This window comes from Montipora capricornis, chromosome 14 (genome assembly GCF_036669925.1).
Source record: "Montipora capricornis isolate CH-2021 chromosome 14, ASM3666992v2, whole genome shotgun sequence".
In the NCBI taxonomy this organism is placed as follows: Eukaryota; Metazoa; Cnidaria; class Anthozoa; order Scleractinia; family Acroporidae; genus Montipora; species Montipora capricornis.
This window is the reverse complement of record NC_090896.1, coordinates 43,269,279-43,294,199: the sequence shown is the minus strand read 5'-3', so window position 1 is coordinate 43,294,199 and position 24,921 is coordinate 43,269,279. Positions and strand designations below refer to the sequence as shown.

At 42.0% G+C, this 24,921-nt stretch overlaps 2 protein-coding genes across 4 annotated transcripts in view; both read right to left on the bottom strand.

Annotated features, from left to right (window-relative positions):
• The window catches only part of LOC138032544 (ATP-dependent 6-phosphofructokinase, muscle type-like), a 38,633-nt gene extending 24,301 nt beyond the window's left edge, over positions 1 to 14,332 (bottom strand). Inside the window, exons 1-11 of one of the 3 annotated variants that reach the window (XM_068880255.1) lie at positions 14,255 to 14,332; positions 14,129 to 14,171; positions 12,941 to 13,066; positions 9,806 to 9,879; positions 8,935 to 9,012; positions 8,328 to 8,429; positions 7,540 to 7,627; positions 7,331 to 7,386; positions 6,528 to 6,637; positions 6,312 to 6,356; positions 238 to 280 (exon numbers count right to left, since the gene is read on the bottom strand). In XM_068880255.1, the coding sequence (XP_068736356.1) occupies positions 238 to 280; positions 6,312 to 6,356; positions 6,528 to 6,637; positions 7,331 to 7,386; positions 7,540 to 7,627; positions 8,328 to 8,429; positions 8,935 to 9,012; positions 9,806 to 9,879; positions 12,941 to 13,066; positions 14,129 to 14,168 (762 nt within the window). In that variant the 5' untranslated portion in view covers positions 14,169 to 14,171; positions 14,255 to 14,332. Of the gene's footprint in view, positions 1 to 237; positions 281 to 6,311; positions 6,357 to 6,527; positions 6,638 to 7,330; positions 7,387 to 7,539; positions 7,628 to 8,327; positions 8,430 to 8,934; positions 9,013 to 9,805; positions 9,880 to 12,940; positions 13,251 to 14,128 lie in introns of those variants that run through there. The other 2 variants (XM_068880254.1, XM_068880253.1) reach the window with 2 other exon arrangements.
• Positions 14,333 to 15,466: 1,134 nt separating this feature from the next.
• On the bottom strand, positions 15,467 to 21,407 carry LOC138032584 (serine-rich adhesin for platelets-like). Its single transcript, XM_068880292.1, has 3 exons — positions 21,055 to 21,407; positions 18,000 to 20,710; positions 15,467 to 16,632 (listed from the first exon to the last, which is right to left on the bottom strand). The coding sequence occupies exons 1-3, from the start codon at positions 21,080 to 21,082 to the stop codon at positions 15,757 to 15,759; spliced, it is 3,615 nt and encodes a 1,204-aa protein (XP_068736393.1). The 5' UTR covers positions 21,083 to 21,407; the 3' UTR covers positions 15,467 to 15,756.
• Positions 21,408 to 24,921: the final 3,514 nt, after the last annotated feature.

Sequence of the window (24,921 nt, the reverse complement as noted above, 5' to 3'; positions counted from 1 at the left end):
TTTTCGCATTTGCGTGCAAACCTGGACATAAGCAGACATTCAGTTTTCCTTTATCAGATCGGAGTATCCTAATATTTTAGCACAACTATTCACTATGAAAGCTTCTTTGTATTTACCAAAACCAAATCAAAACAATATTGTTTCAATGTCTACAATCTTCCTCTTTCCATGAAAACAGTCCCCAAGTCATGAAAACTTGGAAATGAACGATCAACTTCATGTATCATTGGTACTCACATAATCTGCTCCAGCACCCAAGCCAGTGACAAGAGCCAGATAACTAAGAAAATCAAGAAAATAGAATAGCACAGCAACAGAAACAAGTCAGTAAAAGCAAAAAAACACGTTTAAATGAGGATTTAGTCAGAGCTTATCAATGCCTAACAGAGGTGACTCTGTTCCAATGAGCTGAATCCCTGATCTGGTAATGGTATTGAATCTGATCCCACCAACGTGTTGGCCAATGTGCCGGCCAATGCATCGGCCAACACATGACCGACATATCACCGACACACTACCAACACGTCGGCCAATACTCTAGAAACCACTATGTTTCCTTATGGTAGAGAGAGAGTCAATCTCTGTTGGCAACCAAAGAATGTCCCTGGCAAATCCTTGAGTTAAAACTTATAGTCTTTAATCAAGAGACAGGGAACTGCTGGGTCAATTAGGGACCCATCTGATTTTGCTTCCTCAGACTGTACTTGTTTTAAAACATTTTTTTATTCTTATTGAATCCCCTAACAAGTTGACTTTTATAAAATAACTATGCTAATTTAGCACATTGAACAATTCATCCTGTTTCAGTACGTACCGGGGTATTAGGGGAATACTGTAAATTTGTGCACCTTTTATACAGATGAATTTGAATGTTATTTTAAGGTGATATTTTAAATAAAGGAAATCTTAAAGACAAGAGACTTAATTGTCCTCACTAATCTCGATGTGTTCAGGAATCTTGCAATCAATGAGGTGTACACTAATTTCGATAAGCATCACAAAGAGTCCAGTATTAGACACCTTAAGATACCCCGATTTTCACGCAAGAGTACAGCTAGAGCCATTTTGAACTCATTAAATGATCATATGACCGCATCCTTCCCGTAAAAGCTACACGTTTTTCCGGGGTAATCAGTGGTCTACACGTGAGTTTGCGCCCGGTAAAAATGGAGAAACAGGTAAGTTTTTATGGTCTTTAAGTTTGCTTATTAGACCAGAATAGTGTTCAGATTCTTGGATAAAAAATAGTTTTTCTGATTTGAAGCGTTTTGGAATTATGAAAAAGTTTTGTTGAGGCACAAATGTGGAGAAATTTTTGCTTGTCAAAAGGTCGTGTTGCTTACCAAAACATGCGATGACTGAGGTGTAGTCTCTTCGCGAAATTTTAGTTGAGACACATTTCAGTGAAACAGACTTAAAATACCACAGGTCATGAACCACGATGAAAAAAATCTAAATTCAAATTACATACTTTTTGTTGACTTGAAAGGATACTTCTTGATTAAAACGTTTTGATAGAGGTAAAGGAGGCTTCTTCCATTTTTGAGGCTAAGGCATATTTGTAGCACATTGTAAGAAAAGACAAAAAAGTCAATTAAATCTGATAAAAAATGTTTTTGGCTTATTTCAGACGATGTTCAGATGGCATATGAAACACGATATAAAACAATCGTAATAGCCAACCTTATCTTCTGAGCTGCCATCTTGCTTCAGATTGTACCTGGTGTCACCTGGTGTATCTTAAGTTTGATTGGTTTTCCGTGTAACCGAGTACGGGTACGGGTAATCCTACCCGGGATTACCCGTACCCGTACCCAGAACCGGGCTATCTTAACCTCTCTATTAGCACTTATTTAATATCGTTTTTATATTTAACATCTCTCGTATAAAAAAACAAGTTAATAGGAAACAGTGGAAGCCATCGAGCCACACTAGACATAAATCTAAAACTAAATCTAAATGAGCAAGTACTTGCAACAAGCAGTCAAAAGCAAAAAATACTACGAAGACTCCAGCTCTTTGAATCGCAAGCTGGAACATTCGCACCATGTGCCCTGGTCTCTCCACAGATCTTCAGCTAATGGACGACTCCCACAAGACCGCCATCATCAACAAGGAGCTGGCATGACTCAACAGCAATGTCGCCTGTATCCAGGAAAACCGGCTGGCCGACAGTAGGTCACTTATGGAAAGAGACTACACCTTCTTCTGGCAAGGCCTGTCCCAGGATAAGCCAAGGCAGTACGGCGTAGGTTTTGCCGTGAGGAACTCACTGATTTCCACCACAGAAATTACCTCCGGAGGGTCATCGAGAATTCTTACTCTTCGCATGAAAACATCGGCGGCCTTTGTGAACATCATATCCGCCTACGCCCTGACTCTGACCTCCACCCCAGAAGCCAAGGATCAATAATTCTACGAGGCTCTGCAGGGAACAATATCTGGAATCCCAAGTTCTGAGGGCATATATTTGTTGGGCGATTTCAACGCTCGTGTTGGGACCGACTGGCAAGCATGGTCTACCCCGCCTCGGCCACTTCGGCATCGGCAGAATGAATGAGAACGGGCAGAGGTTGCTTGAACTCTACTGTCACCACGGCCTCTGCATGACCAACAGCTACTTTAAGTGTAAGGAGCTGCACAAAGTGTCTTGGAGACACCGTCGGTCCTGCCACTGGCACCAGATAGACCTCGTCATCACTAGGAGAGCGGACCTCAGCAGTATCCTCCACACAAGAAGCTATCACAGCGCTGACTGTGACACGGACAACTCGCTCGTTGCTAGCAATATCAGGCTGAAGCCCCGATAGATCCACCATGGCAAGATCAATTAGGGTCGCCCCCACATCATTACTGGTGGCACTTCCGACCCCGTTAAGGCTCAGAGCTTCGCTGACAGCCTCCACGAGAAATTTGCTGCACAACTGACAACCAGCAACCCAGATGCCAAATGGTCTGACTTCCCTGATGCCATCTATGACTCAGCCATGGCTGCATTCGGCAAGAAAGAACGCAAGAATACTGACTGGGTTGAGCCTTGCTGGGAAGAAATGCGGCGAGTCACAGAGGCCAAGAGGAAAGCAATGCTGGCTCACAAGCAGAACCCTTTCCCAAGCACACACGATGCCCTTCGAGCAGCTAGGAGCAAGGAGTAGCAGACCACCCGCTGCTGTGCCAACAAGTACTGACAGAACCTATGCGCCAAAATCCAGCCAGCAGCAGACTGTGGTCATGCAAAGGGGATGTATGAGGGCATCAAAACTGCCACCGGCCCGACGAGCGTCAAAACAGCCCCACTCAAATCAAAGACTGGCGAGGTCATCACTAATCAGAGCATGCAGCTGCAGCGTTGAGTGGAGCATTATCTCGAGCTCTACTCAACCCAGAACATCGTCACAGACACTGCTCTTAATGCCCTGCCTGGGTTGCCACTCGTAGAGGAGCTTGACAACACGCCAACACTGGAAGAGCTCAGCATAGCCATCGACGGTCTCGCCTGTGGCAAGGCACCAGGGAAGGATGGTATCCAACCGGACGTTTTGAAGCATGGGAAGCAAACCATCCATCAAAATTAATGCTTCATGAGCTCCTCTTCCTGTGCTGGGAGCAAAGTACCATCCCCCAAGACTTGAGAGATGCCAACATAGTCACCCTGTACAAGAACAAGGGTCACCTTGACCCGCCTGCAGAGCCTTGCTTTGCAAGTCTACCCCAAGTCACAGTGTGGCTTCAGAGCCGGGATGTCCACAGTGGACACAATCTTCTCCCTCCGTCAGCTGCAGGAGAAGTGTTGAGAGCAGCAGCAGCCATTGTTCCTCGCCTTTGTGGACCTCATTAAAGCTTTTGACTTGGTGACCAGAAGCGGGCTCTTCAAGATCCTGGCGATCATCACCTCCTTTCACCAGGACATGCATAGTATGGTCTGCTTCGATGGGGCCACCTCCAATGCCTTCCCAGTCAGCAGTGGCGTAAAGCAGGGCTGTGTCCTTGCTCCAACCCTGTTCGGGATTTTCTTCTCAATGCTGCTCCAGTATGCCTTTGTGGACTTCGCGCCAAAACCAAAGCTTACGTGGTGCTCATACGGGAGCTGCTGTTTGCAGATGACTCTCCTTTAACATCCCACAGCAAGGAGGGCCTCCAACATCTCGTAGACAAGCTGTCCCACCCCTGCAAGGAGTTTGGGCTAACGATCAGCCTCAGAAAGACCAACATCCTTGCGCAAGGTGCTGAATTCCCCCCCAGTCATCACCATCGACAACACAGAGCTGGAGGTTGTGGATACCTTCACAGGGCTCGAAATTGCGACCAATACGGTCGCTAAAGCGACTAACTTTTTCTCCTTGGCGACTAAAATTGTCGTTTAGTTGCCACTTTGGGGACCGGAATTTTGCATGATTTAGATGTACAATAAAGCATTAATTGTCTTGTCTTGCTTTGTGTTCGTCATAAAAAAATGGGCTAAATTGCACTTAATAAGCCACATTCCCTCCAAACTTTATCGACTTCTGTTCGCAATATTTCTGCGACTCCATTACAGTTTCTCTCTTGGAACCGCAGGAACCGCAGGCGCAGAATTTTGCAAAACGACAGCTGAACGGAAGTGACTGACTTTTGCGTGGTTCCGCGTGAACACATGCGACGTATATCAGCATGGAGAATAAATTAGTACCGGTAAGTGGGGAAGATTTAAAACATTTCCCTACTTCTCTCTTGGGTAATGAAAAGGATGCCAAAAGCGTTTGGCTCCCAATAGCTACAAAGATAGCGGCTTGAAACTTTTATTTACTGTTCAAGTTTGGGCAAGATTGTTTTGTAGAAGTATGTATTTTTTGTTTTTGTATTTTCGTACTTATTGTATGAATGTGTCCCACGCCTTACCGGACGATATCAAACACTTCCAACAAGCGGAACCCGAACATTACTTCAACTATACAAACTGGCGACTTAAAATTTGCATCTGGCAACTATATTTTTCCAGTTGGTCGACAAAAGGCGACCTAACGAGTTTTTTAATTTCGAGCGCTGCAGTTCACCTACTTGGGCTGCACCGTGTCAAGCTTGACTTCGCTCTATGCTGAGATCAGCTTCAGGATCGCCAAAGCAGCTGCTGTCATGGCCAAAGTCAACAAGCGAGTGTGGGGCAATGACCTGTTGAGCGAAAGGACCAAGATGTGCGTCTACCAAGCTTGTGTCCAGTTGACTCTCCTTCATGGCAGCGAGTCGTGGAAGACCTTTGCCAGACAAGAGCGGCGACTCAACGGATTCCACCTCCACTGCCTTCCGTGCCTGCTGCACATCAGGTGGCAGGACAGAGTCACTTACACCGAGGTCCTGGAGCGTGCTAGCTCCCTGAGCATGCCATCACCGCTCATTCAGCGACGCCTTCGATGGCTCGGCCATGCACATCGCATGGAGCTTGACCACCTGCCAAGAGAAATCCGTTATGGAGAACTGTGGGAGGGCATCCGTGACGTGGGTTGATCGCTGCTGCCCTACAAGGACGTCATCAAGCGAGACTTGTGATCTGCACTAATCGACACCAGTGAATGGGAGGACATTGCCAAACACCGAGATACACGGCAGCAAAGTGTCAAAGTGGGGGTTTCAAAGGCAGAAGCGAATGCTAGAGTCCAGGCTACATGCAAGAGAGGGGCGAGGAAAGAACGCGCAGCCTCTGTGCGTGATTCCACAAGGCACGTCTGCGCCTGCAAATGCAACAGAGAGATCGGGCTACACAGTCATACAAGATCCTGCCCAAATTCCCAGCGCTAACCATCGCCTCTTAGAGCGAGGATGCCACTAAATCCTAACATAATGCTTACTATACATTAACACATTAATACAGTTATGTATCTTATTGTTGGGAATACAGTGCAGAAAGCAGATGCTTACAGATTTAACAGGGCGTCTTGTGGGAAACATACAGCTGTACTGTAACTCTGGGGGTATTTACACGAGACTGGGAAAAAATCAAGACTGGTATGAACTTGTACTGACATGAAATTTTTGCAGTTGTTTACATGATACCGGGATGAAACGCTTGGTGCCTGGTTTCAGGATGAAATGATATGATCTTTTCTCTAATAAATATATCACTAACCCAAAAGCTTACAGGCTTGAAATTTCTGGACCCGGTTTAAGATTTGTTGTCATGTACATGAATTCAGACCGGTACAAGTCTGCTTCTCGTCACAGTCCAGCAACCGAGACGAAGTCAGGCCGGTCCCATTTATTAAAATGGAAGCCAATACGGACTCATGCCGGTCTGAATTCATCCCGGTATCATGATGTAAATACCCCACACATCTTACCCACAGTGCCTTCCCATCACTTCAAGAACAAATGTCCTCTGGTGGCTGAAAGAAGAGACACAGATCAAGTAACAATGGTTTCTTGCACTAATATGTTCATACAACAGTTTTGCTTTAATTGTACAAAATAGAGCAAGGCAAGTTAAGTGCTAAATGTCCATACAGGACAATTAAATGAGGAGCACAAATGCATGTACATGAAATGCTAGTATTTACCTGGATGCTGTTGTCGTAATTGCATCTACAGCTTCAAATATCCTGTGCAGTGCAGAGTCTGCACCAATAGTCATGTCGGTACCGCAGAAATCATTGTCGATTGAGCCAACCTGAAATGAGAAACAAATTTCTTGTTTGCGACAAAAAGTAAAATAAATATGCCAAAATTTAATATAATAAAAACTTTAAACAAAATTCTTTTTCTATGTTATTATTCTTTCTTTTATCTGTTAGATAGTATGCACACATTATATTTATTTAATATGATTAGGCAATTTAGCTGGTCATATTCTCTGGAATGATCGACCCTCTCAATTTGTGTTCAAAGATCTAGATAGAGATATAAAAATAAACACTTAACGACTGGTCCCGAGGGAAACAGTTAATTTTGTTTCTGGAGAATCTCAATGTTTTGAAGTTCGAGGGAAACAAGTGATTTGTTACATAAATGTAGCACAAAAAAATAAACGTACAATGGCAACAGCAATGGTGGTCGTTGGTCAACATTAGCCGGTAACAGTGCACTGTTACCCTCTGACATCATAGCTTTTTCACTGTTGCCCGCTCAGAGACTTTTGGTGGGAAACAGTTTTATTGTTAGATGTCACATGACCTTGAAGTAACCAATGAGAGCACGCGCTTAGGGAAAAAATTTAGCAATATAACAATAATTTTATTGGCCTCTAAGAGTTGCTCTGACAGTGCAGGAGAAAGCAGTCAGGCTGTAAATATTATGGTGTCACCCTCTGACTATGCTAGTATGAAGTAAGAAGTGTATAGTAAAAACTGGAAAAAAATCTCACCATCCCAACAATATTGAGAGCATTATTTTTCGATGCAACCTCCTTGGAAATGGCACCTATTGAAAAAAATTTAAACTTATTCAATATTCACCGCTATTTACCAGAAATTAACCTATACAGTGCATATTGCATATTTTGTATTCTGTTCCCACTTTTTTCCACCGGAACAAAAAAGTTATCACTTGTATTCGACCTCATGAATCACTTACCAGATTCCACAAGCTCTGCTAACAGTCCTTGCCATTCCTGCCTAAAAAGGTTTGCACCCGTCAAACTTCCATCACCTCCAATAACAATCTAGCACAAAAGAAGAAAGCTGTGATCTGTGATCTATGTTTCTGATTTCTGACCTGACAGTAACTCATTGCTGCCTAATTGCTGCTAGTCTTCATCAAAACTGACAACTAAATGCATGCATGTGGAGGCTACAACTATAGCCTTCAGATGACTCACCCATACAAGTAAAAATTGCTTGAATCAACAAAATCTGTGCATGTGCAGGCCACAACTACAGATCTATACAATACACCTTATTCCAAAATGGCTGCTGATTTATGCAGATACAAATTGGCCCTTGTTGCCTCGTTCAAGATAAAATATTCTTTTGAATTTTAAGCTTAAGAACGAGGCATCAAGGACTTATTTGAATAAAAACAAAAGAATATTTAAATGGCTGCCATTTTGGAATAAGGTGTATGTACTTCAGGCCATAGCTGCTTAAAAGGTAGATAACGCTATCCACCAGACAGCGCAATTGGTTTCACTATGACTTATCCACTAGATATCCGCCGGAGGATGCTATCGATCGTTTGAACTGGGGCCATCGTTTGAACAGCATTGGGCCAGATGACTCACCCATACATTCAAGTACATCATGTACACATGCTTGGGTCAATTAAGCCTGTCTTTCTTCAATGATCAGTAGGGATTAATAACGTACAAAAGCCACCACCATATTGAAGTAGGTGTTCTTTGCACTATGAAATATTTTACTCACCAAATTGGTTATTCCTAAGGTCACCATGTTTTTAGCAGCTTTGAGTCTGCCTTCCCGCACTCTAAAGTCCGCACATCTTGCACTCCCTATCACAGTTCCTCCCTTGAAAAATACAATATTATTACATTATATAATAATTATCTTATATTAGTACTATATTATACTATATTATAATAAATTCTATTTTACTTAACCCTAATTCATGCCCAAGGGTGCCCAGCACTGACAAGTAAATTTAAATCATCTGATGTGAGACAGAGTAAAATCTGTAATTAAGGGTCACTCTTCGCATTATAGAAAAAAAAGGAAAGGAACTTTATTTAAGTGTCTAGTCATTATAGCGCTGGAGCGCTAATTGGGGACACTGTAAACTGAAATGAACAATGAAAGTAAATCAAGTCAAATGTTGGTTTTTTGAGGAGAAGGGAAACCTGAGTGCCCGGAGAAAACCTCTCGGTGCATAGTAGAGAACTAACAAACTCAGCCCACATATGACGCTGAGTCCGGGAATCGAAACCAGGCCACATTGGTGGGAGGCGAGTGCTCTCACCACTGTGCCATCCCTGCACCCCTAAGAACTTATTATGATAAACCAATGTAGACCTACCAATTGGATTATCCCAGACATCTCCTCCCACTTGACCTCTTTGATGTTATCCCCACCATCTACAAGACCTTGGTACCCCTGAAAAGAAGTTAACTATAACAATACTGTAGCATTACAGCACTTAATATATACTTAGGTACCCATATTGGTAATTTGGTTGCTTTACTTTAATTATCACTTCATCAGAAACAACCTCTGGGTTGCAGCAAACACAATGCCCAAGCTAGCTCATACATGTAACTCCTGAATAGGGGCAGATTATAGACAGGTTGCCAGTTTGTTGGAAATGTGAAGGGTTGGAACAAAGGAGAGAACAGTTACCTCAACCCACTGATAATTATGTCCCAGGATTTAACTAGCTTTGCATGACACTATATTTAAATGTTTCAATCGGTTGCCAATTATTATAATTGCAATTGCTCCTTCAGAAAAACAAATTCATGCTGGCCAGTGATTACAGTCATTATGCAACAGTCTTGTGAACTGCTTTAATAATATTATTCTTCTAAATTACTCTTCCTATAATATTCATGGAGATTTGTTTCCAAGAAAAGTACCATGATCTAAAACATTAACTTGAATAGTCCAGCTGGCTGCCCATCAGGTCCAGAAATGCAAAAATTAGATGCACTCAAAATAGAGTCCTAAAGTGTCATGTCATAAAAAATTAAATTGGTGAAATTATGCGATTTTTCAGGGTATTGTGAAAAAACGATATCCAAAAGGCCTACTTGCCAAAAATTAATATTTCAGGGCAAAATGTCTTTGATACATTAGATATGAAACAACATAAGTTTATCAGTAAAAATAATAGACTACCGGTAAGTGTAGACTATTAGAGCATACATGTACATGTATATGTTTTACCCACCTCCCAAACAGTGAAGACTCTGGCTCCTGCATACATACCCATCCGCACTACTGCTCTGATGGCAGCATTCATACCTATCAACCAGACAACCAGTGGGTATAGTTCACATAAATTAAAACCTATAGATGCATCATCAATGATGACTTGGGAATACCGTTTCTCAGAAAAAATCCAAGTATTCCTGACAGCGGTTTAACTGAGGACCTCCCGTGTTTGAACACAGAGCTACATGTTTAGGAGACTCCTTGGAGCTAGACCATTGATAAATACATCTTTACCATAAACCATCTCCTTCCCTTTAAGGCCCGAACTGATGAGTAAAATTGTCTGGCATACTAGACATAGTAAAATCCACAAGTGGCCACTGCAGTAAAAGGGTTAATGGGCCGGGGACATGATGATGTCATTTGTGTGGCATTAATAGACAGTAAAATCTATATTAAAGTGGCCACTGGGAGTAAAAAGGTTTTACAAATTCTGTACAATTTCAAGTGGGTATGCACTATATTCCCTTTAATAAAGGTGAACGAGCCAGTGCCACAGATTTTGTACTTAGATTTCTTAATTCAAACTACCGGTAAGAAAGATTTAATAACCTAAAAAGGACGAATTATGTTCGGATTACTAATTGCATCTACAAATGTTACAAAGGCCCTTATCCAGCCCGGCTCACATACACAAAAAAGTGAGACATCAAGGAAAGGCAAAACAGCTTGATTACCAGTTAGAATATTAAGACTCACACAAAGCCTACATGTATAGCTAACAATGACTGAAGGTCTGGTGAAAATTAGTTCTTGCTATGGTCCTTGCTTTTGTCTTACAGCTCCTTATTGCAACCTGCTGGTTTGCATGTTGTATACACACTCAGAAACACTCCTTGCAAAACTATACAACATGCACTGATCAACATAATTCTTGGATAATTTTCATGCAAGTGACAAGGCAGCCATGTTGGTTGTCAACACAATACAATTATTTCTTGTGGCATATTAAATATATATAACTTGCACAATAATGAAGTTAAGTTCCCAGGGGAGAGACAGGTTATTATTCTTGTCAACAGAACATGGCCACCACAATGTGGACATGCAAACCAGCAATACTGTACCCTTTGTGGAGAGCTCTGTTAGCCAACCACAATGTCAACCATCTCCCGAAATAACAGGATAAAGGTTGAAGACCTTGCACTATGACAGCCAAGACCGTGTGGAAAAGTTATGTGTACAATGTATGTCAGTTGGCCATCCTGGTGATGAAGTGGGGGGGGGAGGGGTTTCTAAAGAAACTGTGGTGCTGCTTTGGTGGGGAAATAGTATACAAAAATTTGGTTTTAACAACGGAATTGATAACGTAAATTGGCCACCGTACAGAGATTCTAAAAGCTGATGTTTCAAGCGTTAGCCCTTCGTCAGCTTTGTCAGCTCTGATGAAGGGCTAATGCTAGAAACGTCAGCTTTTAGAATCTCTGTATGGGGTCTTGGTGACGGCCACTCATTGACGATGAACGATGAGGATGACAACAATAAAAGTGTACCTTACCACTGGGTTGATGGACAAAGTGATGTACAGAAAAGATGGGGAACTCTTATCCCCTTAATCAGCTAATCCTTTGAATTCCTACTACAGTATGCACCAGTACCTCAGTTAACCCATCGACTCCTCAGGCACCCTAGGGCACCACCAGTTGAGGAGTAAAATCGTCTGGCGTTAGACAGAGTAAAATCTGTCAAGTGTCACTACCAGGGGTCAATGGGTTAAGGGAGGGGACATAGATGGAGTTTTTGACTAGGTTAACCCATTCATGCACTCCTCAAGCACCCTAGGATGCCACCACTGACGAGTAAAATCGTCTGGCGTTAGACAGAGTAAAATGTGTCAAGTTTCACTCCCAGGGGTCAATGGGTTAAGGGAGGGGACATAGATGGAGTTTTTGACTAGGTTAACCCATTCATGCACTCCTCAAGTACCCTAGAATGCCACCAGTTGACGAGTAAAATCGTCTGGTGTTAGACAAAGTAAAATCTGTCAAGTGTCACTCCCAGGGGTCAATGGGTTAAGTGAGGGGACATAGATGGAGTTCTTGACTAGGTTAACCCATTCATGCACTCCTCAAGCACCCTAGAATGCCACCAGTTGACGAGTAAAATCGTCTGGTGTTAGACAGAGTAAAATCTGTCAAGTGTCACTCCCAGGGGTCAATGGGTTAAGGGAGGGGACATAGATGGAGTTTTTGACTAGGTTAACCCATTCATGCACTCCTCAAGCACCCTAGAATGCCACCAGTTGACGAGTAAAATCGTCTGGTGTTAGACAGAGTAAAATCTGTTAAGTCTCACTCCCAGGGGTCATTGGGTTAAGGGAGGGGACATACATTGTACATGGAGTTTTTGACTAGGTTAACCCATTCAAGCACTTGATCCTCAAGGACCCTGGGATGCCACCAGTTGACGAGTAAAATCGTCTGGTGTTTGACAGAGTAAAATCTGTAAAGTCTCACTCCCAGGAGTCAATAAAAAAAGGGTCCCACCCCAGGGAAAATTTGATATTCTTAGGAATTGCTGTATTATGGAATAAAACTGATTTTCACCCCTACCCCTAAAAAAATATATTTTACCTCACAGAACAGATGTTCTGGCGTAATAATGCAATTATCTTCACAACACAGTGTGTTGTCAAAGATAGCTCAGGGACGTCTGTTTCAGAAAAGCTAAAAATATGTCGGTCGGGCTGGGAAACTAAAATTTGCCATTTCTCAATCAAGGAAACAGACGAAGAAATTACCTAATTAAATCCACCTTCAGTCAACCGGAAGCGTGGAATAAAAAACAGTTGTACCGGCTCGGCTTTAATTAATTAGTGAGCTCACCGGAAAAAAAATTACGGCGCTTCGAATTCATACTGGAAAAGAAAACTTGTAATATACTAGTTAAATTTTATGCTCGATCCTAATGAAAAATACATATCTAATTTGTGATATGCCCTGATGTATTAAATTTCCTCAGACAAATACAATTGATCGAAGAACATTGGCACAGAAATATCCGAGAAAATCAGACATGAATTTCTCCATCTTTTCAAAAGTTAACCATAAAGATTAGGAGCTAGCTATGCATTCGATTTACTTGCTCCTACCTTGTGCATCTCCACCGCTTGTTAACACTGCAATACACTGCCCAAATCCATCCACATTCACCAACGTTGGGAGACGAGATCGCCCGAACACCTCTCGCTTTGCAGATGCCGATGGTTCAGCCGCGCCTGCAACAACGGGTTCAAATTTATTGCTCCCGTCCACGCGATCATAGCCTAACATTAGCTGCTTGAGCTTCTTCGATAGTTCGGATAAGATGTATAAGATGACTTGCGACATTCTCTTCCCAATATTTACAGATCTATGTTTGCGAAGAGGAAAGGCATGCAGATGGTCACGGCAACCCTGGAACGAACCGATTGCGCCCGCAGTATCAAAACAATTTATCTGCGGAATTCCTGAAAAGGTCGGCGTGTCCATAGGTTAATCTTTCATTAGATCAGGCACGCGCGTTTTTGACACGCGGACGGCAACCGAAAGTGAGCTGTTTTCCCCACACAACCACATTACATTGTCAAGTTTTTTCTCCTTTAGAGATGATTAGTATAAAAATCTGGGAGAAACCACTGACCTGGCTCGCAAAATGTTCTCTTCCGGTTGCCGTCCGCGTCTCAAAAATGCGCGCGCTTAAGCTCCCTACTATTAATGTTCGGTTTGAACGCAACCGTTCATGGCGGGTGGAGACCGAAATCAAAATAAAATATCCTCCTGACAAAAAATGTTCAATTATCGCCATTTAACACGGTACACGTTCTTCCATTATGGAGTCTATTGAGCTATTTTTATATGATGGTAAAAACAAAATGATGCAAGACTGCCTGTAAGGATTTTCCAAATAGGGAGTTTCCTCAGTCAAGAGAAGAGCTCTGGAGACGAGACTGTCAAAAACCTGGCCTGGCGCAGTCATTGTGTCCTATCATTGCGCATGCGTTATCTAACTCAAAAACAGGTGCGCGGAAACAAAGATAATCCAAATTTATTCATTCTCATCTATTCCCTTAGTAGTTAATATTATACAAGATAATCATACAGGATTTTATACTTGCGTTTTTAGTCAGTATCTCACGACGACAGTAACATGTAAAAAGGGCAAAAAACTGAAAACAAACATTAACAATATTTTCTCTATGTGGGCCATGTTTTCTGTGTAATCTTTAAAGAAGAAAATGTGCTGTTATCTTGTTTATACAGACTTATTTATTTCAAAAAGCAACAGCGGTGCCACTTACCTTCTTGCTTGCTTGTTTCGGCACCTCGACCACGGGGCATTTTCTGATTAATTTCAAACGGATTTACAATTTAAAAATCGTATTATACTCGGCTCACAATTGCAAAAAAAAAATCAATTTAGTAACCTTTTTTAGGAAGTAATTTACGAAGAAAGTCCCCGCGCTTCAGTCGAGTTCACCTGTGTATTGAAAACATCGCTCTGTAAAATAATTCAAAATCAAATTATATTTAAACGCATGCATAGACACCATGTGTCAACATGTGGTTCTGCCTTGATCCAAATTATTAAACTTGTCATGATCTGTTCGTTAAAATGTTCCAGTGCACTAAAAGAAAATTCAAATTTATTAAAAGACAAACATGTGCAAAAGCGGACAGTTGGCAGTTTATTTTCATTGCTTGTTTTTTTTTTTTTTTTTCATTTCATCTCAGACTGTCCTATAGAAGCCCCAGTACGCGTGCTGAACAAAGAATATTAACCGCTTTCTTGCCCCCCCCCCCCCCCCCCTCCCCCCTCTCCCACCAAAGAGAAAAAAATTCAGGAAGGGCTCAAACCAAAATCAGTAACAATAATAAAGAAAGATGAACTTAAAGACCTAAACCACAATTAAAGTTTCCATAGGCTTTTTAAATTTCTTTCGGGGTTAACATTGTAAGAGCATAAATGCGTCTGAATTGATCAATTCTTTGAAGCAGGGGCAGCCGATTATTCTATTTTTACTAATAGTAATATAGAGTGTTTTTAACTTCGAAAACAATATATCCGACAAAAGGGGCTGTACAATATCGTCTTATTGACTGGAACAAAGTTTTCAATTATGAACACATGCGCACTTGGAAAAAGTGCGACCTCCGAATATAACGCACATCGCCTGATCTCAGGCCGAAGAGGACTAGGTACGAGTCTTTAAATTATGGGATTAAAAATTATTGATTTACATAGTCATAAAATCCCCAAGTTTGGAGTTAATCGGGTTAATTTTGACTGAGAGACATCCATTTAAAGACATTAACATTTACAAAGAAATGTTTGGCCATCCGGATAGGTGCTCTTTAGACTCGTACCTAGTCTCCTTCGGCTTGAAATCAGGCAATGCTAACAATAGGGCATTTCCCAGCTCATGTCTGCCTCCTCCTCAAAGCGAGTCTAAGTGCAAAGTTTTTGTGATGGTAATTAGTTCTACTTTACATATAAATGAAAAACAATTTTCATAAGAAAAACTTCGCACTTAGACTCGCTTTAAACTCGCTACTGAACCTCGTCTTCGATGTACTGTGCGAGTCCCTCATCGGGGTACCCAGACACCGAGAAACAGATGAAAGTACGAGACCGCAGCACTTTTTGATATGACTTCTCATTGAAACGATACTAAACTATGCAGTGTTACATTTTTGTTACCTTCCGGAAATATTTAAACTCTGGTGGATTAATCCGAGTTTTGAATTGTTAAGTCTCGTTTCTTTTCAGTCGGTTTTCTTTCAAGGGTATCTTTTCAGTCAAGAACTACACTGACATCGATCAAGTAACCAAGGACAAAATTTCATTCACTTTCGTGAGTTGTTCAACATTTGGCAGGTCACTAGGAGTTTGAATTTTCATTTCTATTTTTATTTTTAGGGCATCTTTTCAATCGTGAACTATACTGACATCACTGCTATCATTTGAATTGTCTTCCCTTACGAGCGAATACTGTCCACCTTTCACACTCTCGTTGGCATTTTTCCAATCCATAAGCGCAGTGACTTCCGTAGTCATAGAATCCGTCTGATCAAAGTCCATGGAATCTCGGCGCCGCACGATGGGGATTTTCCATTTAACAGACTCTCTCCCGCGTTTGGAAGATCCCCTTCGGTTAATTTTTTCCCCGGGGTGGTAGTTCCCTTTCTCCTTTACCGAGTAGACACTTTCTCGGTTTCCTGGCTGGCCCCGCCCACAAAGAGACGTTTCCATATCTCGAGCAATGAACTCACTGATCCACTCCAGATTTTCTTTACATTCTTGAGACAACAATTGCAGCTCTCTTATTGAGGTGTCAGTCATGCTTGGCCCGCGGGAGTACACGGCACTATCCCGTGAATACCCTCTGCTTGGTGGAGAGTTGGGAAACTCCAAGTCAATGTGAATTCCCTTCAAGCTCAAGTCTAGACGACTGTTCACACATCTTGAGTGATATCCAATGTTGTCATCTCTGTATTCCAGCTTGATCGAGTACTTAAAGTTGTTTCTGCGCCTGCGATTACGCCGAAAGAGGAGGACAGCAGCGAAAAAGACGCAGAGGACAACACTGGGTACCGTAGCGACAATTACAAGAAGCCTTACGTGATCTGATTTTGTAGTTGCTGTAGCTGGTTGTCCTGTGTTTGTGTCTCCATCTTCCGTGGTGAGAGACTCACTGGTCTCTGTTGGGGTAACTTCAGCTTCTTTTGTTGAGAACTCAGCGGTCTCTGTTGCTATGACTGTGGTGCCCATAGGAACATCTTTCTGGCTTTGAAGGAGAGAAGGCTGAAAAAGATGGATCAGAAATTGCGATGATTCAAAGGAAAAGATTGAAATTCAGCGCGTTCAGATACAAAAATGGCGATTTCCTTTACCAGGAATCCATGACCCGGGGCCTACAACTCCATTTTGTTAGTGTAACGGCGTTGTCACGGAACGATTTATTTTTAGATTGAATTTCTCGCGAATGACAGGAGGTGAGGTGACCTCATGCTTAGAGTGCTCGACTTCGGATCGAGTGGTCCGGGTTCGGGTCCTGGCCGGGGACATTGTGTTGTATTCTTGGGCAAGACGCTTTAATCTCATGGTGCCCTTCTCCACCCAGCTAGGTGTATAAATGGATACCGACGAAAATGCTGGTGGGGGTAACCCTGCTTATAGACTAGCAAACCATCCAGGGGGGAGTAGAAATACTCGTAGACGCTTCATGCTAAGGAAACCGGAGATAAGCGCCGGCCTGATGGGCCTTTCTAGGCTCGTAACATATAACTCGTAACCATTACAATTTCCGAGAAAACAAAATTATTCAAAGTCATTCCTTTTTCACGGTCTAATGTTACAAATTTGTCCATTTTGCAAAAAATCCCTAGTTTGCTAGCGTAAGTGGTTGTTGCTATGGTTATTGTGATAAATTCTGTGATTGGTGCATTAAGCTGAGTATGATTGGGTGATGTAACTAACCGATTTCAGGTGTCCAATTACAGCCAACTGTCCGATTTCAACCCTACACAATAAAGCAGTTAATGCACCAATCAAATTTGAGAAAATTGTCATGGTTATGATTAAAGCGTGGACTGTATTTAACGCTGGGACAGCAATTGGGCCACTGTACAGAAATCAAATCATAGGTTGATTTTTGAAGAGAGAGGAAAATCGGAGTACCCGGAGAAAAAGCTCTCGGAGCAGAGTAGTCGCGTGCGTCATTTCCTTTTGGCCAGCTGGGAGTCGGGCGAGGGCATGGGGCGAGAACAAAAATCTGGAGTCAGTGAGGGGAGGGACGGGAAGGAAATGATAAGCCTTTTCCTTTTCTTCCCGCCCCTCCCCTCACTGACTACAGATTTTTGCTCTCGACCATGCCCTCGCGTGACTCCCACCTGGCCTAAAGGAAATGACGCAGGCTACAGAGTGGAGAACCAAAAAACTCAACCCACATATGACTCCGAGTCTGGGAATTGAACCTGGGGCACATTGGTAGGTGGTGTGAGTACTTTCACCACAGCGCCAGCCATGTCTAAATAAACAAAAAAATATCTACATACAAACACTTCACCGTAAGTTGACTCGAGAAATTCGTTTTCGTTATAGCCATGTTGGAATTTGGCATATAGAGGTTCGTTAATTGATATAAATATTAATTCCACTGCAGAACTCACCGCAGTAACTGTAGGGTCAAGTTCTTCTCTTGAAGTGACTTCTATGGCCAAGGAAGTCTTCAAAGTTTTTTCGTGGACATAGGTCGAGACAATGTAGCTGGATGGGCTGGTAATCGTTTTTGTGGATAAAGCAGGGCTTACAGTTTGTATCTTCGTCGGGAGGCTCGTTGGACGAGATGACCTCAACGAGGCTTGTGAGAGTGACGTCACCGAGCTTTGCAATAAAGATTCAGAAAAGTATTGCACAGTTATAAACGAACGTGGAGAAGACTCGTGGATGTTGCTTTTAGCTAAAGTAGTCCTCTTTTGCAGATTCTGGAGGGAGCCCTTTGATTTAGAGAACAATGCGATCGGTTGTGTTGACGAAACTGAACGCGGAGAAGAGAGGACACGTATCTGATTCCCGGTTGTTGAGAGGTTCTCTAGTCGACGCTGGTGTTGTTCTTGTGAGTGACTTTTCGAGGAAACACTCGATGCAGCTATCGTTGACGATGCCGTTTCAGTCGAGAACAGAGTTAAATAATTGATGTTTTTGACACCTGAGATGATGTCAGAGGCCGCAGTAACCTGTACAAAGGACACAAAAGAACTTTGAACAACGGAAACTCCAGTTTTAAAGTCGTTTGAGCTAGATGATGGTAAGATTCCTTGAATGCTTTCAACCAATGTGATATTGAGGCCTGCAGAGTGGCTCATTACATTCCATGACATAAAATAACTGTAAGACGACTTTGAGAAATCGCTTTGATGTTTCGCAAATGACCCGGAGATGGCAGGTCGGACGTTGCTCTTTATGACACTTACGTTTATCCGATGTGAGTTCCAGAACTGACTCTGCCATGAAGAAGACGGTGTTATCCCTGGAGGTGATAGCGAGATCTGAAAAGTCGAACTGCGGCCTTGATATTGAGTCTTTGAGGCAGAAGATACCGGTTTGGGGAAGCCGGTAGCAAAAGCAGTGCTTTCGTTTTGTTGTTTGTGCGTAGGTTTTGGATGTGATAATGTTAATGATAATGATAGTGGTGATGGTGACGGCGAAGACGAAGATGATGATGATGTGTATGACAATGAAGATACAGGCAAAAATGACGAAGAGAATGCATTCATTCCATCATCCGCAGAAGAAAAGCCCGACAAAGTTCCATATTCAATATGTGAGAGCGGTCTCTCCGAAATGGAAGATGATAGAATAACTTTCCTAGATGATGGAAACACGCTCGCAGAAATCAGGGTTTGATGCCCTGTCAAAGTTCGCGTCCCTTGTTTGTCTTTGGTGAATGCTGCAGAGACGAATTGTAAGGCTGCCGAACGTCTTCGTAGTGCCGGCTCAGTTTTCGTGGTTACGATTGCAGTCACGGGTGAGGCGGTATTTTCTACGCTTGTATTTAATCGTTTGAGGTCCACGCTTTGCACTTGAAGATATGATGTGGCATTCAAGATGTATACACTAGACGTACCTGGAGATGCCTTCAAAAGAGAATGTATAGGCATTGCATCTGACGTGACATAGCTTGGACTCCGCGTAACTGAAAACAATTCCCCTCTACTCTCCGAAATAGAAAAGATGTAACTTTTTACCGATAAATCAAATTGAGTGGTAGTTTGTGAAAGAAGCCAACTTGTGATTAGCTGGTTTGTCAGAGGCAAGTGAACCAATGGAGTCGTGAGATTTGTCACGCCACCAGTAGATGACGCCCTTAGTGACGAGGCCACGTGTGACCACTGGAACGTAGCGAAGGGGGTTGACGCGATTTGAGATGGTCGCGATGCTGAAATAAACCGCGGCGTAACGTTATTATTCTTGTCTGATGTCGCTCCGCCCAGGGTGATCGCTTGCGAGATGCCAGAAATTACTGAGTTATTTTTTAGTCTTCTAAAATCAGGCACAGATTGAGTTTCTCTGCCAAAAGTTAAATCCGATAGGGATGACTTAAATTCCGAGGTTTTCCTGCTGTCGAAGATAAGAGGAAGCGTTTTTGGCAAGTTTGCCAAAGAAACTAATCCTTTGGTAAACACTTTACTTTGCCTTTTGGAGAGAACGGTAATAGCATTACTGTCAATAAACACCGCGGATTTGGAGGTTGAAAAGTGAGAGGTTTGCAAATTAAAACCCGCCGATTTCTCTTGAGAATCAGTCAAATCTGATTTTGTTAAATCTTTTCGAGGACTGATAACAGACTTTACTCCAGCTTGAGAAGTCGACAAATGGCGTAAATCATTTATAAATGACTCGGTTGATGAAGCGATTACTTGGGTCGCGGTTGAAGCAATTTCCTGTTCCATGAACGAGTAAATTGACGATATCGTTGAAGTATGCTCTTTCAAACTGTTAGAATGTAATACTGGAGACCCATACGTCGACTCAACATTTTTTGACCTGTTCGTAGATTCAGCGCTCCTAACTGAGCCTGGTATCCAGCCCTGATACATGGAGACATAGCTGCTTAGTAATCCAGTCACTGAGATTTGCTCCTGTGAAGAATTAGGAATCAGCGACACCTCGGTACTTAAAATATTCGATGTCACAGTCTTCATTTGTGGCGTTTTCTTCCCAGCTTGCGATGTTGAATTTCCTAAACTTTCTTGTTTCACATTTACAAAAGACGCAGGCCGCGGTGTCTTGGTGGTAAGATCAAGAGAAGGAAAGGCCGTTACTGTCTGTCCAGACACGAAGAACTTGTATTTGAATACATTTATGTAAATAAGGATACCTAAACGATCGATAGACAAATAATGAACGTTATTTAAGTGTCAACTGGAGGTCGCGCAGTCGCGCTAATTGGCCGGGACACTGAACAGAAATAACATCAAAGCAAATTGTATCTTGGTTTTTGTTGAGAGGGGAAACCGGATTACCCGGAGAAAAACCTCTCGTAGCAGAGTAAAGAACCTGCAAACTCAACCCACATGTTTCGGCAAGTCGGGCGACAGAGGTGGTAGTCAAGTGACTACACCATCCACTCTTCCCAAATCGTTTACAATTCTGAAATCCAGCTTTCAAACAGACACAAAAAGTAAACGTGCGTTCATTTGTAACCGAAAAAATTGAACTCACCCATTAACGTCGACCAAAATTTCTTCATTTTGCTACATGTGAAGACAGGAATCGTTGAAGCATAAACAACGATCACACTCTCGTGACAAATCAAACGAGTGCAATACTTCAATACTTTGATTCCTCTCTGTAGTTTCCTAACTATTTGTGCATCGAACGAGCTGATTGTGCCATATAGAGTAAATGTAAAATGTCTTGACTGAATTCAGTACTCTATCGTTTACGAAAAGCGATCCGGTAGTCATCTTGTGACTTCAATGTGTCTGTTCGACAACTAAATGTATCATGAGATGAATGGAATTTTTGTCAAAGGAGAGGCGTTCATTGTTGCCCCGAACAGTGTTGAAGTGATTGACATTTGACCAGACGGGTTAAATACAAATCGGAAAAGCCGGAAATCACGACACAAGTTTTGTAATAGCATTAAGTGGTTTTATATTTCACGATAAAAATCTGTTCAGCCGATAAATTATAAAAGGTTTGTTCTGGCAATCATTTAAGGTCATCAATTCTGATCGAGGTAAAAAAAACACACCACATTCTTGTTTTTCAGCATTTTGCTATTCTATTTAGTCGAATTTTTACTGATTCAGGGAAAAACTGGAACATGCATGTACTGTGGTCTTTTGTTTAAAAAAAGAACATGCGATCGAGTGGCTGGTATTAGGACCTGTTTGACCAATATAAAGCTGATTAGAGTCATGGGTGGCAAAATGGTGTAGTCACGCATACGGATCTTACATCCTTGATTAATTTATGACCCAAGCGCAGAGCGCACGCGCCACAAATTAAACGGGAAAAACTGAGCGAGTATCCGAAACTTGCATTACGGACTGAGAAAACGAGACGAGGAAGATCCTCAACTTAAAATTGATTTATTTATTCTTTAATACAAGGGCTGAAAACGCCGGAATCGCTGTTTTCGTCGACGGAGTACGTCCTCTGAAATTCTTGCAGGTATTTTGATACCAGAGTTGGTGGGGGTGAAATTGTTTGGGCAGTATCCCACACGAATCGAAGCGTCCTAGATGGAAATTAAGCACCCCAAACTCGGGAAAAAAACAAACGAGTTGGAAATGGACAGCAATATCAGTCGAGGCTGGGAAAAAAGGTCATAAGCGTTTAAGGGCCCCGATGCCGGATTCGATTTTTTTCTCCGTTAACATATTATATGTGTTCACGCCAAGACAGGTTTTGGTCAATTAGTACTCCCAATGACTTATTATGGGAAACCTGTTTGATAAGAGTCCCATCAATGGATAAGGAAAGCAAGGGCAAAATGAAACGTCGATATTCTTTGTCGGGACCCGATTAACATGAACCTTGCCTCGGATTGAAGTCTATATTATCGATTACTACTTGACAACGTCAACGACAACTTGGGAGGTCGTTTATGTACATAAGAAATATAAGAGGCCCCAAAATGGTCCCCTGGGCTATACCATAGATCATGAAAGAGCAATGTTTAGAAAGGTGACCATTTACCAAGCATCTTTGATTGCGGTTACGTAGATAAGACTCAAGCCATTTTCTTGTAATATATCCAAAGCCACACCCATCGAGTTTAGGAAGTAGGATATTGTGATCCACGGTGTCAAACGCCTTCTTGAGGTCCAAGAATACCACAGCATATGTGCGCATTGACGTTGCCGCGATTAATGTTATATGCCCAGTCGTTAGTGGCCTCAAGAAGCGCGGTCACCGTGGAATGTAGGCACCGGAAGCCTGACTGACAATTAGATAGAAGATCATATTTAGTAAGAAAAGCAAAGGTCTGATCGATCGTAAATTATTCTTTCGAATACTATCGCCACTACTGGAATCACTGAAATAGGGCGATAGTTGTTCAAGTCCCCATGCTATCCATGTTTGAATAAGGGGAGGACTTAATCGCATTTAAACTCGTCTGGCAATATGCCCCTGTAAATTGAACGATTAAAAATAGAACATACGGACTCTCCTATTACATCAGGACATTGACGAAGAACTGCCTTGCTGAGATTTTATCTAAGCCAGTAGATTTTGATTACAAAGTTCAGATAACAAGTTAAACACTGTTCGGGTATTCGTTGGTTTTAAAACTAGGCTGTCACTTGGTTTTTGGCAAGTACTGTAGCCTAAGCGTGAGCAACTATTTCCGCCAGGTATTTGGGCAGCAAGCCGAAGCCCAATGCTAGCGAAATGCTCTTTAAATTCTGCTGACAGTCATCAGGATCCGCCATGGAATTGAAGTACCTTTCACAGTGATTTCCTTGATATCCGAAGTTCTTGAAACGAGATGCTTCTGTGAAGCATACACTGGGTTGCCTGTGGTACGTGCTACAGAAAATCAGAAGGCACTGAATTGTGTGGTATTGAAATACAGCATTCCAGTCTCTGAAGAACAACAAATAAAGGAGAAGCGAGAAACATTGGCTTCTGGGCTGACATGTTGATAATTTTCAAGTTCCCTCACAACTTCTGTTTACCACAAGTGTGCCCTCTGAGCATCTGACAGCTTTCTAATACTAAAGTTCACTGAAGTTAAGCCCTGCCGGGCGGGGTTAGTGTTTGGATGGGAGACCAAGACAACATTCCCCTCATAAACAGAAGCATCGGACCGAAAATACTATTAACTCTAACAAATGCGAACTCAACAAGGTACAGATCTTGTTAGCTTGCTTTATGCAAAACAAATATTGATGAAAAAGCAAATAACTATTGATACACAGTTTTCAGAAAGAGCAGAAGGAAGTTTCCCGAACGGTCGATCGAGAATAAAATATTTACGACATCAAAACAACATTAATTTTGAACCGTGAATATAGAATATAAAAAGTTACGATCAGCGACAAACATTTTGGGAGATTTTTGCTACGTTCAAGTAAATTGCAAAATCGAAAGCGACATGGCCGGAATTCAGCGGGCGCCGTAATAGTTACCGCGGCATGTTTACTCGCCAAACAGTGAAGCATCTGTGTCAAATGATGGCAAGATACCGGGTTTTTGTAAGTTTCTTTTTCTGTCAAGTGTTATAAAGTTTGACAATGAAATGAGCGAAGTCAAAACAAAGATCACAATCGCCCAACTCTTATTTATGCAAAGTCAAAATTTACTCTCCAAGACGCGTACGACGTTATTTATCACCAGGTAATTCCATCATTTTGGAAATAGCAGCTACTTTATTATTCATCTGCGTCACAAGTTTTCACTGATTTTGGGGCTCATTTTGTTGAAACTCAAGCACGCTTCCAACAGGTCTGTGAACCCTTCCTGCTTACAGAGCAATACTATAAAACTTCTCCCATATCACATTTCAACGTTAAGCTCGAAAATTCAATACACAACATGATATTATAATTCACAAAGGCAGAAAATACCACAGAATCCCTTTCCAGCGAAAATTTTATTGAAACAAACAACATATTTGCTCTTAGAGGCGAAAACCTCTTCCTATTTCATTGCGTGCGTGAAGACAAGAAACTCAATTGTGTCAAATTACCATTTATTATATATATGGGGCGAATTTCATGTAATAAACCTTCCAAATAGAATTCTCTCTTCCTTATATTTCACCAGTGAAAAAACCGATACGTCCAATCAGGTTTGCGTATAGCGTTCTTCACATGTGAAAAATATAACCAATGAGCATTGAGTAGAATCACCCATTAGCCAATCAGAACATAACACTCAAATGGGTTCCGAGGCGCGCCGGTTGAGAAAACATGCTTGTGTTTTTCGCAAACTGACATGGCTTCAGCACGTTTTGTTCCACCTGAAACAACTTTAGAGGCTTTTATTGAAGAGCAAGCAAACAAAAACACGTTGAGTAAAACCAAAAGAGATGTTTCCTTACTCAAAGAATTTATGAGAATGAAAGGAAAACAC

Excerpts from the sequence above, each read along its gene's own strand:
- LOC138032584 (XM_068880292.1), bottom strand. The coding sequence starts at position 21,082 with ATGAAGAAATTTTGGTCGACGTTAATGG. Across the intron at positions 20,711-21,054 it reads ATTTTGGTCGACGTTAATGG|GTATCCTTATTTACATAAAT; the intron begins GTGAGTTCAATT and ends TCGATCGTTTAG. Across the intron at positions 16,633-17,999 it reads TTGACCCTACAGTTACTGCG|CCTTCTCTCCTTCAAAGCCA; the intron begins GTGAGTTCTGCA and ends CATCTTTTTCAG.